The following is a 15,722-nucleotide window of genomic DNA, read 5'->3' on the forward strand; positions in this document are numbered from 1 at the left end:
TTCATATTGGTGGATTTTTCCTTTGATGAATATGAAATGTCCTTCCTTATCTTTTTTTGATAACTTTTGGTTGAAAGTCGATTTTATGATTAGAATTGCTTCTTGAGCTTGTTTCTTAAGACCATTCCCTTGGAAAATTGTTTTTCAGCCTTTTACTGTGAGATAGTGTCTGACTTTGTCACTGATGTGTGTTTCCTGTATGCAGCAAAATGCTGGGTCCTGTTTATGTATTCAGTCTCTTAGTCTATGTCTTTTTATTGAGGGAATTGATTCCATTGATGTTACGAGAGAGTAAGAAATAGTGATTGTTGTTCCATGTTATTTTTGTTGTTAGAGGTGGAATTATGTTTGTGTGGCTCTCTTCTTTTGGGTTTGTTGAAAGAAGATTGATTTCTTGCTTTTTCTAGGATGTAGTTTTCTTCCTTGTGTTGGAGTTTAACATCTATTATCCTTTGTAGGACTTTATTTGTGGAAAGATGTTGTGTATATGTTGGTTTTGTCATGGAATGTCTTGGTTTCTCCATCTATGTTAATTGAGAGTTTTGCTGGATAGAGTAGCCTGTGCTGGCATTTGTGTTCTCTTAGGGTCTGTATGATATCTGCCCAAGATCTTCAGGCTTTCATAGTGAAAGACTATGGTGACTTCTGGTGAGAAGTCTGGTGTAATTCTCATAGAATTGCCTTTATATGTCTCTTGGCATTTTTCACTTACTGCTTTTAATATTCTTTCTGTTTTGTGCATTTGGTGTTTTAACTATTATGTGATGGGAGAAATTTCCTTTCTAGTGCAATCTATTTGGAGTTCTGTGGGCTGCTTGTATGTTCATGGGCATCACTTTCTTTAGGTTAGGGAAGTTTCCTTCTATAATTATGTTGAAGATATTTACTGCCTCCTTTAGTCGCGAATCTTCGCTCTTTTCTATAACAAATATTCTTAGGTTTAATCTTCTCATTTTCTCCTGGATTTCCTGGATGTTTTGGGTTAGGAGGCTGCATTTTGCATTTTCTTTGACTGCTGTGTCAGTATTTTCTATGGTATCTTCTGTCCCTGAGATTCTCTCTTCTATCTCTTGTATTCTGTTGGTGATGCTTGCATCCATTAATCCTGGTCTCTTTCCTTGGTTTTTCTATCTCCAGGGTTGTCTCCGTGTTTGTGCTTTCTTTATTGTTTCTATTTCCAATTTTAAATCCTGGATGGTTTTTTTCAATTTCTTCACCTGTTTAGTTATGTTTTTCTTTAATTCCTTCTACTTGTTTGCCTGTGTTGTCCTGTATTTCTTTAAAGGAGTTATTTATGTCCTTTTTAATGTCCTCTATCATTATCATGACATGTGATTTTAAATCCAAATCTTGCTCTGCTGATGTGTTGGGATATCCAGTATTTGCTGTGGTCAGAGAACTGGGCTCTGATGCACACAAGTAGTCTTGTTTTCTGTTGTTTAGGTTCCTGTGCTTGCCTCTCACCACTTGATTATCTCTGGTGTTAGCTAGTCTTGCTCTCTCTGACAGTGCTTTGGCCCTTCTATAAGCCTATGTGTCAGCACTCTGGGAGGTCAGCTTTCTCCCAGTGAGATCTGGGTACAGAGAGCTGTGTCACAGGGTAAGCTCTGGGCACAGGCAGAAACCAGAAGGGTCCTCTCCCAGACTGCTCCTCGGTTCCTCTGTCCTGAGAGCACTAGGCCGGTTTCTCTTGGGCCAGGAATGTCAGCAGAAGTGATGGTCTCACTTATGCTCTCAGGATTGTCTGCATTTCTGAGCATCCAATTCTCTCCTTATGGGATCTTAGTAAAGAGAACTGGGACTGGATCAGCTCCAGGTGCAGGTGGAAACTGGAAGGATCCTGTCCCAGACTGCTCCTCACTTCTTGTGTCCTAAAGGCTCTAGGAGGGTCCCTTGGAGCAGAAGTGATGGTCTTCCCTCTGTTGTCAGGTGTGTCAGCACTCCTGGAGACTGGATTTCAGCTCAGGATGCTGTCAGAAACCCCTTGACTAATTTATCTTAATTAATCAATATGCCCTATGCTGCTATATACCTGTGAATCATGCCATGTTCAACATTTCTTGACATATTCACTTCTCTTCCTTGTTCACATTACAGATTATTCAGTATCTCTTTATTAAAACATTATGCTGGAGCATGAATAGTCTCAGGTTCCACATCACTTTATAAAAGTTGTTCTGTCTCCACCAGCAGACATCAATTATTAATTCTTCTCAGATAGTGGTCATACTTCACAAGTCCCTACCTGAGCCATACTGATACTTTAGACAACTTGATATTCTTCAAGTCTAAAGCATGTAGTCATAGTCACTGTAAGAACACATGTGTAATGATCCTGCCATATTCAGCAAAACTATATTTCACTGCTGACCTAGAATCCTGGAACTTAAATCATCCCTTCTCCATGATGACCAATGAGTATTGGAGAGAGAATATGTAATATTCTATTAAAGGTGAGCACTCAGAGTCTCTTATTTCATGTGTATTGATTCGTTCTTAACCTCTTATTAATCACCATATACTGCAGAAGAGATTTATCTGATGGTAGCTGGAAGATGCACCAAAAAATGGCTATAAAAATAAGAACTTAGAGGGGGTTTTATTAGTGTGTTAGTTTAGCAAGATAATATATTAGATTTTCTTATCCAGCCATATTTTTGATGTTGTTTTGGTGTTTTGTTTTGTGTCTGTTTTTTTTTCTCCAAAATTAACAGTACCAGGCATGAATTCTGGTTTGAGGATTAGACCTTAACTTCAATCAGAATTTGGTGGATAGTTACTCCAACATCATTCAAGCCACTATTACACCAATCTTAACTGTCCAATCATTATTGTAGCATGTAGGGTTCACAATTTGATGACACAGCTGATGACTTTTCTCCCTTGGTAGCATTTAGATAACCTTCCAGCAACAGGACAGCTATCCAATATGAATTAATCTTTCAGGTCAGTAACAGCTAGATATCTCTATATCCTATGACTCCATTATCTTATGTCTTCAGAAATAAGATTTCTGCACATGGAATTAATTTCCACAGCCCTCTTTACCTAGATCCTGCCTGGAGAGAGCTGGTCTCCCAGGAGTGCTCTCACTCTTCAGCCCACAGGTGAGACCATAGGACATTCCTGTCTCCATCTGCACCCCAGAATTATTAAGGCTGTCCACCCAGAGACAGCTGGTCTACTCCTAAGATCACAGGCTCACAGGAGGGACAAGCTTCAATCAGAGACATCAAAACCAATTAACCCTAGAAATATCCTGATGGTAAGAGGCAAGCACAAGAACCTAAGCAACAGAAACCAAGTCTACTTGGCATTGTCAGAACCCAAGAAAACAAAACCAAACAGGTGAAGAAATTGAACAAACCAGGATCTAAAAATGGAAATAGAAACAATAAAGAAATCAGCAGCTTATGTAGCAGAGGTTGGCTTTGTCTGGCATCAATAGGAGGAGAAGACATGGTCCAGTGAAGAATCATTTTCCCAGTGTAGGAGAATGCCAGGGTGGTGAGGTGGGAGTGGATGGGTGGTGGGAGTAGGAACATCTTAATAGAAACAGGGATAGGGGAGGGGGAATGGGAGAGGGGGAAAGGGGATAGCATTTGAAATGTAATTACACAAAATATCCAATAGAAAAGGAAAAAAAGAACCACTATGTCTTAGTTTAGAAACCTAAATGTCAGAAACTTGGAAAATCTAAATTGAAATGGACACATTTTATTTTTAGTCACCTATGTGTTTTGTAGTAATGCAATCTATGTCGAAATACTTATGAAACAGCAAAAGTTTCAGGATTCTCATTCTTCATTGCAATTTCTTATTTTATTTTATTTTACTTTCTTTTTGCTCCCTTTTATTGAACATAGATTCTTCTCTCATACAGTATATTCTAGATACAGTTCTCCCTTTCTCTACTCCTCTCAGTTCATCTTCATCTTCTCTCCCATCTAGACCTAATTTCTTTCAGTCTCTCAATAGTAAAAAATTGCAAAAGAAGCAAATAAAAAATCCAAAAAAAAAAACCAAAAAAGAAAATAAAGCAATAAAACCAAATCAACAATAAAAAACTGGCTTCTAAGAGATAACAAAAGCATAACACAATATATAGTAAGATAAAACAAAAACCTTCACACTGAGTTTGGAAGAGTGAAAGCAATGGAAGTAAAATAGTCTTAAGAGAAGAGATAAGAATCCCACTTATTTGCATATACTCAGAATTCCCATAAAATACTAAACTGGTATCTATAATCTATATAGATAGGACCCCGTGCAGACCCATATAGGCCCCATGCTCTCTGCTCCTATTTCAATGAGATCACATGAGCTTTGCTCAGTTGTTTGATATGTGTTTATTCTTCTTGTTTTCTCCATCTTTGGTAACCATACTCTGACTTCCTCTTTTTCACAGACTCCTGAGATATCTAAGAGGAGGGTTTAACAGAGCCTTCCCATTTAGAGCTTCTCTGTTTCTTTGAGCTTAAATTCTTATTGAAAACATTCAGATATCTTTGTGAATTACTATGGGTTAACAAATGCATAAATAATTGGAGTTATCTAGAGATTTCTTTGTTCACAATGACATAAAACAAGAACTTATACATTATCTACTCATATGATTAAATGAATAATGGACAATTCAAAGAAATTTTAGTCAATTTTGTTTCAGCATGGGTTAATCAATGTCCCTTCTCTTTTATAAACATAAGAATTGTTACACACAATACCTTATCTTTATACATATTATACAAGCAACAGCAAATGATCCTGGTTTGCTTAAAACAGCTAGTGTATTAATATCAGGGAAGACTCTTATTGGTGAAATATTAGTGATTTGTTAATAGATTGTTGTTGAGGTAAATAAGAAAAATTCTCAAGTTGAAGCCAAAACAAAACAACCCAGGATCTAAAGATAGAAACAATAAAGAAATCACAAAGGGAGACCAACCTGGTCATAGAAAACCTAGGAAAGAGAGCAGGAGTCATAGATCCAAGCATCACCAACAGAATACAAGAGATAGGAGAGAGAATCTCCGGGGCACAATAGTCAAAGAAAATGCAAAATGCAAAAAAACACCTAACCCAAAACATTCAGGAAATCAAGGAGACAATGAGAAGATCAAACCTAAGGATAATAGGTATAGAAGAGAGTGAAGACTCTCAACTTAAAGGAACAGTAAATATTTTCAAAAAATTATAGAAGAAAACTTCCCTAATCTAAGATGCCCATGAACATACAAGAAGCCTACAGAAATCGAAATGGACTGGACAAGAAAAGAAATTCCTCTCATCATATAATAATCAAAACACTAAATGCACAAAACACAAAAAGAATATCAAAAGCAATAAGGGAAAAAGTCAAGTGACATATAAAGGTAGATCTATCAAAATTATACTAGACTAATCACCAGAGACTATGAAAGCCTGAAGATCATGGGCAGATGTCATACAGATCGTAAGAGAACACAAATGACAGCCTAGGCTACTATCCCAATAAAACTCTCAATTAACATAGATGGAGAAACCAAGATATCCCATGTCAAAACCAAATATTCACAACATTTTTCCACAAATCCAGCCCTACAAAAGATAATAGATGTAAAAATCCAACACAAGGAGGGAAACTACATCCTAGAAAAAGCAAGAAATTAATCTTCTTTAAACCCCAAAGAAGGGGTTTAAACACAAACATAATTCCACTTCTAGCAACAACAACAACCACAACAACAACAACAACAACAACAACAGAAACAAAAACAGGAAGCAACAATCACTTTTCCTTAATATCTCCTAACATTAAAGGATTCAATTGCCCAATACAAAGACATAGACTAACTGTCTGGATATGTAAACAGGACCCAACATTTTGCTGCATACAGGAAGCACACATTAGTGACAAAGACAGACACTACCTCAGAGTAAAGGACTGGGAAAAAATTTTCCAAGTAAATGATTCCAAGAAACAAGCTGGAGTAGCCAATCTAATATCAGATAAAATTGATTTTCAGCCATAAGTTATCAAAAAAGATAAAAAGGACACTTCATACTCATCAAAGGAAAAATCTGCCAAGATGAATTCTCAATTCTGATCATCCATGCTGCAAATGCAAGGGCACAAATATTCATAAAAGAAACATTACTAAAGCTCAAATTACACATTTTACCTCACACAATAATAGTGGGAGACTTCAACACCCCACCCTCATTAAAGGACAGAATATGGAACAGAAACTAAACAGAGGCACAGTGAAACTAACAGAAGTTATGAACCAAATGGATTTAACAGGTATCTATAGAACATTTTATTCCAAAAGAACATAATATATCTTCTCAGCACCTCATGGTACTTACTCCAAAATTGACCATATAATTGGTCATAAAACAGGCCTCAACAGATACAAGAAGACCTAAATAATCCCATGCATCCTATCAGTCACCACAGACTAAAGCTGATCTTCAATAACAACAGAAACAACTGAAAGCCCACATACATATGGAAGCTAAAAAATGCTCTACTCAACGATACCTTTGTCAAGAAAGAAATCAAGAAAGAAATTAAGGACTTTTTAGAATTTAATGAAATGAAGGCAAAACATAACCAAACTTATGTGGCACAATGATAGCAGTGCTAAGAGAAAAACTTATAGCTCAAAGTATCTCCAAAATGAAATTGGGGAGAGCATACAATAGCAGATTGACAGCATACCTCAAATTCCTAGAACAAAAAGAAGCAAATACACTGGAAGGAGTTGACAGCAGGAAATAATCAAACTCAGGGCTGAACTCAACCAAGTAGAAACAAAAAGAACTATACAAAGATGCAACAAAAGCAGGAGCTGGCTCTTTAAGAAAATCAAAAAGATAGATATACCCTTAGCCAGACTAACCATGGGGCAGAGGGACAGTATCTAAATCAACGAAATCAGAAACGAAAGGGAGACATAAGAACAGACACTGAAGAAATTAAAAAAAATCATCAGATTCTACTACAAAAGTCTATATTCAACAAAACTGGTAAATCTGGAGGAAGTGGACAATTTTCTAGACAGATACCAGACACCAAAGTTAAATCAGGATCAGATAAACCATCTAAACAGTCACATAACTCCTAAAGAAATAGAGGCAGTCATTAAAAATCACCCAACCAAAAAAAAAAAAGCCCAGAACCAGATGGGTTTAGTGTAGAATTCTATCCGACCTTCAAAGAAGACCTAATACCAATATTTTTCAAACTATTCCACAAAATAGAACAGAAGGAACACTAATCATTTTGTTCTTTGAAACCATAATAACGCTTATACCTTCACCACACAAAAAATGCAACAAAGAAAACTTCAGACCAATCTTGCTTGTGAATATTGAAGCAAATATACTTAATAGCCTGTCCACTTACTCTCTACCTATTCAATATAGTACTCAAAGTCCTAGCCAGAGCAACTAGACAACAAAATCAGGTAAAAGGAGCAGAGATTGAAAAGGAAGAAGTAAAAATATCACTATTTTCAGAGGATATAATTGTATATTTAAGTGACCTCATAAGTTCCATGAGAGAACTCCTACAGCTGATCAACAACTTCAGCAAAGTGGCTGGATATAAAATTAACTCAAACAAATCAATAGCCTTCCTCTACTCAAAAGATAAACAGACTGAGAAAGAAATTAGGGAAATGACACCCTTCAGAATATTCACAGATAACATAAAATATATTGGTGTGACTCTAACCAAGGAAGTAAAGGTCTATATGACAAGAACTTCAAGTCTCTGAAGAAAGAAATTGAAGAAGATCTCAGAAGATGGAAAGACTGCCCATGCTCACAGATTGGCAGGATTAATATAGTAAAAATGGCTGTTTTGCCAAAAGCAATCTACTGATTCAATGCAATCCCCATCAAAATTCCAACTCAATTCTTCATAGAGTTAGAAAGAGCAATTTGCAAGTTCATTTGAAATAACAAAAACCCCAGGACAGTGAAAACTATCCTCAACAACAAAGGAATTTCTGGGGGAATCATCATCCTTGACTTCAAGCAGTGTTACAGAGCAATAGTCATAAAAACTGCATGGTATTGGTACAGAGACAGGCAGATAGATCAGTGGAATAGAACTAAAGACCTAGAAATTAACCCACACACCTATGATCACTTGATCTTTGACAAAGGAGCTAAAACCATCCAGTGGAAGAAAGATAGCATTTTCAACAATTGGTGCTGGTTCAACTGGAGGTCAGCATGTAGAAGAATGCAGATCGACCCATTCTTATTACCCTGTACAAAGCTTAAGTCCAAGTGGATCCAGAACCTCCACATAAAACCAGGTACACTCAAAATAATAGAAGAAAAAGTAGGGAACAGTTTTGATTTCATGGGCACTGGGGAAAATTTCCTGAACAAAACATAATGGCTTATGTTCTGAGATAAAGAATCTACAAATAAGACCACAGAAAATTACAAAGCTCCTGTAAGGCAAAGGACACTGTCATTAGGACAAAATGGCAACCAACAGATTGGGAAAAATCTTTTCCAGTCCTACACCTGATAGAGAGCTAATATCCAAAATATGCAAAATAGGAGACGTTAGACTTCAGAGAATCAAATAACCCTATTAAAAATGGGGTACAGCGCTAAACAAAGAATTCTCAGCTGAGCAATATCAAATGACTGAGAAGTACCTAAAGAAATGTTCAATATCCTTAGTCATCAGGGAAATGCAAATCAAAACAACCTTGAGATTCCCCCTCACAACATTCAGAACGGCTAACATTAAAAACTCAGGTGAGGATAGATTATGGTAAGGTTGTGGAGAAAGAGGAACACTCCTCCATTTTTGGTGGGATTGCAAACTGGTACAACCAGTCTGGAAATCAGTCTTGAGGTTCCTCAGAAAATTGGACATTGCACTACCTGAGGACCCAGCTATACCTCTCCTGGGCATATACCCAAATGATACTCCAACATAAAACAGAGACACATGCTCCACTATGTTCATAGGAGCCCTATTTTATAATAGCCAGAAGCTGGAAAAAACCCAGATGCCTTTTAACAGAGGAATGCATACAGAAAATGTGGTACATCCACACAATGGAGTACTACTCAGCTATCAAAGACAATGACTTCATAAAATTTATAGTCAAACGGATGGAACTGGAAAACATCATCCTGAGTGAGGTAACTCAATCACAAAAATTCACACATGGTATGCACTCACTGATAAGTGGATATTAGCCCAAAAGCTTGGATTACCCAATGATACAATTGACAGACCACATGAAGCTCAAGAAGAACGATGGCCAAAAAGTATGGATGCTTCAGTCCTTCTTAGAATGGGGAACTAAAATATTAATAGGAGGAAATATGGATATCAAGTTTAGAACAGAGAATGAAGGAATGACCATTCAGAGAGTGCCCTACCTGGGGATCCAGCCCATATACGTACAGCCACCAAACCCAGACAATATTGCTGATGCCAAGATTTGCACGCTGACAGGAGCCTAATATAGCTTTCTCCTGAGAGTCTCTGCCAGGACATGACAAATATAGAGGCAAATGCTAGCAGCCATCCATTGAACTGAGAAGGGGTCCTCAATGGAGGAATTAGAGAAAGGATTGAAGAAACTGAAGGGTTTGCAACCTCATTAGAACAACAATACCAACCAACCAGAGATCCCAAGGACTAAACTACCATCCAAAGAGTCCATATGGACAGACCCATGGCTCCAACTGCAGATGTAGCAGAGGATGGCCTTGTTGGGCACTAATTAGAGGAGAAGCCCTTGGTCCTGCCAAGACTAGATCCCCAGTGTAGGGGAATTTCATGGTGGGCAGTCGGGACAGTGTGGGTGGATGGGTGGAAGAACACCCCCATAGAAGAAGGGGGGATGGGATAGTGGGTCTATGGATGGGAAACTGGGAAAGGGGATAATGTTTGAAATGTAAATAAAAAATCCAATAAAAATTGAATATAAAGATAAATTAGCCTAACTTCTATCATAAAGTATATAATATCTAGATCTATGATGGATCACTAAATATCAGGTGCTTTACAAAGAGGTGGATTATGGACTGGACATACCAGTAAATCAGAGGTGTGCTTCCTCCAGTATATTCATCTCTTAAATGTTTCATAATTTACACAAATAGCAACACAAATGTATGTGCACATGAGTGACAATTTTCATTTTAACTGCCATAGCAAGTTTATGTACTGTGGGTGAAAATAAAGTGGAATATATAATAATAGCAGAGATAGAGAAACAGATGAACAGTCTTAAAATGAAATGAGAGATATGCAAATACAAGGAAATCATTAAGAGATATAAATCTAAGAGTAGAGTTTTGTAGGTTTATACCCTCACACCAATACCCGTTACCTCTTTCTGCTTCCTTGCATGAATGGACATCTGATCAGGTAGCTTCAAGCTCCTGATGTTATGTCCTGTCTCTAAACTATCATGCACTCTACTCATTTGGAACATAAAGTTAAAACTACTACCTTTCCTCTGTTAAGTTGTTTTTGATCACAATGCTTTATCACAGTTACACAAAAGCAATTGATAAAGAAATTGGCACCACAGGTAGAATGTTGCTGTGAGGAACCTGATCCTGTTGAGTTTTGAAGGTATGTGGAAGCATTTGGAACTTCATGCTAGACAAGCAATTGAATGCTTTAAGCAGAGCTTAATGGAGTTTTCTATCAAGAATTTGAAAGGCAATTTTGCTGAAATTAGTGTGGATAGTAGAAATCTGGTTCATAAAGTCTCAGCAGGAACCAGAGACTCTATCAACCACTGGGCTAGATGACATTTATGTGATATTTTAACCAACAATCTAGCTGTATCTTTCTAATATCCTAAGAGTTTTTTAAGAGACTAAATTGAAAAGTGAGATACTGATTTATTTTCCAGGGGGAAGTTTCAATATAGCCAATGTTGAGCCTGTGGATTGGTTATTACTGGTCACTCTTACTTAAGTATATAATGAACAGGAGCAACAAGGCCAGGAAGAAATGATGTGTGCAGCTTGGAGCAGAAGAGGGCACCAGGACACTTAAGAGTACAGTCACTTGTCTACTGAAGAGGGAGGGGTAGTGTCATTGTTGAAGAGATTAAAACCAACAAAGAAAAGCTAAGACTTTCTTCCTCCAAGAAAATAATTGCTTAGAAAATTTGTCATTAGTTTCAATGTATAGAAGCTGCTGTAACTGTGGTCCAAGAATAGCAGGATCCATTCCAAAGAGTTATTAGCAATGCAAGGATTTTTCCTCCATGGTTTATTAGAGTCAGTGGAAATCAGACAATGTATTTGAAGGTCAGAGTCCCAAGAGGAGGTGAGGTATCAGGCTTGACCTGGCTCCCCAACTGTCTTTGACTTTGTATTGATGGGAGCTGTATGCCTCCTGTGTCTCCTTCACTGTGGTTATCAACTGGACATCATCAGAAACAGTATAAAAATTTCTGCAAGTGAACAGAACTTTTGATGCCCTCTGCCAATCCCATTGATAGTCAGAATTCTCCATTTTGAACCTGGCCTTAAAGGGTTCAATCCCCATTGACATATCATTCTGCCTTTACACGGTGGGGGGGCAGTTGAAGTCAGAAACTGATGGGACAAAAAACCAACTGGTAGAAGTGGGTAACTTGGGGAAGACCTCTGAATGCTGTCCTAGGCTTTTATTGTTTTCTATGGTCATAGAACTGAGGCATCATGGTAAGGTATTTTAGGGTATTGCCACATTCATTCAGTGTGTCTCTATCTCTGTCTAGATCTTTTTTTTAATTGTGGGGAATGGTATTATGCTGTAGCTTTGACTGACCTGTAGGTTTACTTTAAACATGTGACTCATCCATTTGAACTTCCTCGTAATGGGTTTACAATTTTGACAACCATGTCTGAGCTTACTGTCCTTTCTTTGTGTCTTTGGATTAAGGTCAATTCTACTTTTAGAGGATGCTTACTCTCTGTGCTGCATAATCTCTCTATTTCTATATTGTTCTGTTTATGAGAATCACTCCTCTCTCTCTCTCTCTCTCTCTCTCTCTCTCTCTCTCTCTCTCTCTTACACACACACACACACACACACACACACACACACACACACACACACACACTCATCGGATCAATGAACTTCGGAAATATATCTCTTGTGATTTTTGCCTTAATGTTTGTTTGCTTGTCCTGTGTCAGTGGAGACTAACATTACTGACCTGCCTCTTTTGTTCTCACACTCATTTGGTTTTATGAAAGATACCCAATTTTGTGACTTGTTAACATTTTCCTGTTACTAAAACTTTTCAGCTTTCAACAGCAAAGTTAAGATGGTTTTGCTTTTTTCTCCTTCCATTTGATACATTCTGTTTTGAAAAGTAGGGAAGAACAGGATTTACCAGGCTGGACATGAGGTAGTGGTGGGGTCACAAAATTCTGCGAAAGCTCTCTGCAGTTCAGAAATAAGAAGAACATGCAAGAGTCACCTAATAATTCATAGTTAAGTTCTCTTTCCAGTCTGTGTATTGTTCCCTCTGCTTGCTTTCAGCCTCTACTTTCTCTTTCTAAAATCATTGCTTTCATTTTCAGAGATTATAATATAACTACTTCATTTGAAACTTTCCTTTCCTCCTTCCAAACACTCCCAAATACCACTTTTTGCTGTTTTTACAAATTCATGGGCTCTTCTTAAATTAACTGTTATTACATACATATGTTTATATGTATATACATGTGATCTTAAATGTGTAAGTATAACGTGCTCAGCATCCATGATTCCATGTAGTTTATTATCCCAAACGCTTTTGAGAAATGATTTTTTTTCTGATTTTTTTTTGTTCTGGTAGATATCAATGCAGGGTTGGTAAACATTACAGCAAGGAAAAACATGGAACAATCATGCTGGTAATAGGTTCTGCCTCAAATTTCTTGGAGAAACTTGGAAGTGGACTTAAATAAAGAAACTATTATAACATCGGCAGAAAGACCTCAGAACAAGTAAATAGAGCAAGGGTGTTTCATAAAAGGAATGGGCATATGTCAGGTTTACACACAGAACATGATAGATACAATGTTGCAACAAACGTTTGCTTAATGAATATATATTATTCTCAGGATAATGCAAAGAGCTCTATGAATTTTCTGAATTTAACTTTTATGTGTTATATTTTAATACTGCCTAGTCTTCATCAAATTAATTAAATATGTAATTTTGACAAGCATTTAGTTTCCTGTTCTATATTCTATGCTCACCTCACACAGTATATTTTATTGAGCTATAGGCTTTAGTGTTTAGATTGATTCAATGCTATCCCCGTTTTTTAAACTTCTTGTCAATGCTTTTGGTAAAATGGTACCAAAAATGGACTTTTATTTTTCCTGTGCTATTCTGAGAGTCCCATTAAGATGTGTTTCACTGATGTTAAAGAAGAATTTGATACTCTGAAAGGTTTTGGCTCTTAATGCGAATTATCAGTAGACATGGTACGTTCTGTTCCACAGAAAAGCACAGTTGCTCAATGTATTAAAATAGTGCAATGATCTTGGTGCTTAATCTTCAGTGAGTGTTGCTATATCACCGTTTGATCTGGACAGATATGCCTTCTACCTTTGTCTTACTACTTAGCAATATATATATGAGGTGACATTTGACTATTCACACAAAGAAGTTTGGAGAAGACTTATCATGAAGCACAAAACTCTGTGCTTTGGATTCTTTTTTATATTCCTTGCTTATTATATTTATATACCCATTCCAGAAAACGTTGAAGAACCATGGAAAGTGAGAATCATAGATGCTGGCATGAAAATATCATCACTTACGGTAATACTTTTTCCTGAGAAATACAATTTTCCTGAGAAATACAATTTCCTGAGAAATTGTGAAGCTTTGTTACAAAGTAATATGAAATTTCCTTTCATCAGTATTTTGAAAGATTCTTTGGTTTTCTTTAGTGCTGTATGTACAAATTACCATAGTTCATGTATTTAACATTAGAGTTAATCATTAACATGCTTTATTGTCTATTGAGGAAATTAGTATTTAAAAGATGCTATTGCTAAAATTAATAATATATTGACCACAAAAAGAATTAGTGTTCTTAGAAGAATATTTGGGTAACTGTTCAGATGTTTAAATATATTGGAATACCTAGGCTCATATATTTTCTTAAACTCACATGTTTAAACCATTCGTGTTATAAAAGCTAGCATATATTAAACATTTCATTGTTTTAGTATCTTTTCCCCATTTTTAGGTAATTCCTAAGCTTCCTATATTCAAAAACTATTCTTGTGCCAAAGAATTGATCAATATTAACTATGTTAGTAATCAATTCAATGATAATGACAATTTCACTACAACTTTATACAAGGGTTATGCTGATGTTAATTAAATTATATTTTAATAATCAGAAAAATGTTATGATGGTGTTATTTATTTCTATCTTTTCATATCATTTAACAATTATTTGTGTAATAATTGTAAAGCTGTCTGTCCTACCTGCTTTTGCATTTATGTGTTGTAATATCCCATTTGTAAAGCTACTAGAAAGCAAGCCTGTGCACTTATGAGCAGATCACCACCCCTCTCTCAGAAAATGTGCTATATAACACATACTCCCTGACAGCTCAAAGGCCACAGCTTGGCACCTTCTGCTGCTGTTGTCTGTTTTTAGGTCCAAGTTTCTGGGATTCAGAATTTATAATGACAGTGCCTGAATTTGAACTCAAGAATACATCTCATTCTCTTTTACCAAAATATACTTCTTTTTGGAAGCCTTTGGCTATTGTGACGATAGGAAAGTTTGGAAAGTAGAAAAGAGCAAACAATGAATGATCAGAGAAGATGCAGCAATGTATAGTAGATGAGGAAGTCATGGCTATTGTGCTGCAGAAAGAGGATCTCCCCATGCCAGACAACTGCCCTATTCTCATTCTGATTTCTGTGATAATATACCCTGGCAAAAGCATCCTACGTGAGAGAATGTTTATTTTAGTTCGCTACATAAAGAACACCCCTTTATTCCAGGAAGATCAAGTTTTGGGTCTTGATGTGCCATCAAGAGCAGAGAGAAGTGAAAGTATGCATCTTATATTTAGCTAGATATCCAGGCACAAAATTGGGGAATGGGGCCACCTACTTTACAAGGCTGTCTATTGCTACATCCATTAATACAATCAAACAATTCCCCAAACATCTGTTCACCAGCCAACACGATCAAGACAGTCCTTTAATGAGACACTCTCAGGGCTGGAGAGATGGCTCAGTGGTTAAGAGCACTGACTGCTCTTCCAGAGGTCCTGAGTTCAATTCCCAGCAACCACAAGGTGGCTCACAACCATCTGTAATGGGATCTGATGCCCTCTTCTCATGTGTCTGAAGACAACTACAGTGTACTTACATACATAAAATAAATAAATACTTTTAAAAATTGATGAGACACTTTCCTAAGGTGATTCTAGGTTGTATGAAGTAGACAGTAGAACTAATCATTAAAATAGCTAATACGTTTACTTCTGAGTCCAATGTTAGCTGAATTATCCTGGTTTGGGCTTCTTTTTTTTTTTTTTTTTTTTCCCTTTTTTTTTTTTTTTTGCAATTCAACGTGCCCTCTTTATTAGTATTATGTGGCATTTACGCAAATCTTTTTATTTATTTATTTATTTATTTATTTATTTATTTATTTATTTATTTTCTTTTCTTTTTTCTTTTATTTTTTATTAACTTGAGTATTTCTTATATA

At 36.5% G+C, this 15,722-nt stretch overlaps 1 protein-coding gene across 1 annotated transcript in view; it reads left to right on the forward strand.

The window, feature by feature from the left end:
* Positions 1 to 13,663: 13,663 nt before the first annotated feature.
* The window catches only part of Aadacl2fm3 (AADACL2 family member 3), a 39,549-nt gene continuing 37,490 nt past the window's right edge, over positions 13,664 to 15,722 (forward strand). Inside the window, exon 1 of the mRNA NM_001106436.1 lies at positions 13,664 to 13,801. Coding sequence (NP_001099906.1) covers positions 13,664 to 13,801 — 138 coding nt within the window. The remainder of the gene's footprint in view (positions 13,802 to 15,722) is intronic.

This window comes from Rattus norvegicus, chromosome 2 (genome assembly GCF_021556685.1).
Source record: "Rattus norvegicus strain SHRSP/BbbUtx chromosome 2, alternate assembly SHRSP_T2T, whole genome shotgun sequence".
NCBI classification, from domain to species: Eukaryota; Metazoa; Chordata; class Mammalia; order Rodentia; family Muridae; genus Rattus; species Rattus norvegicus.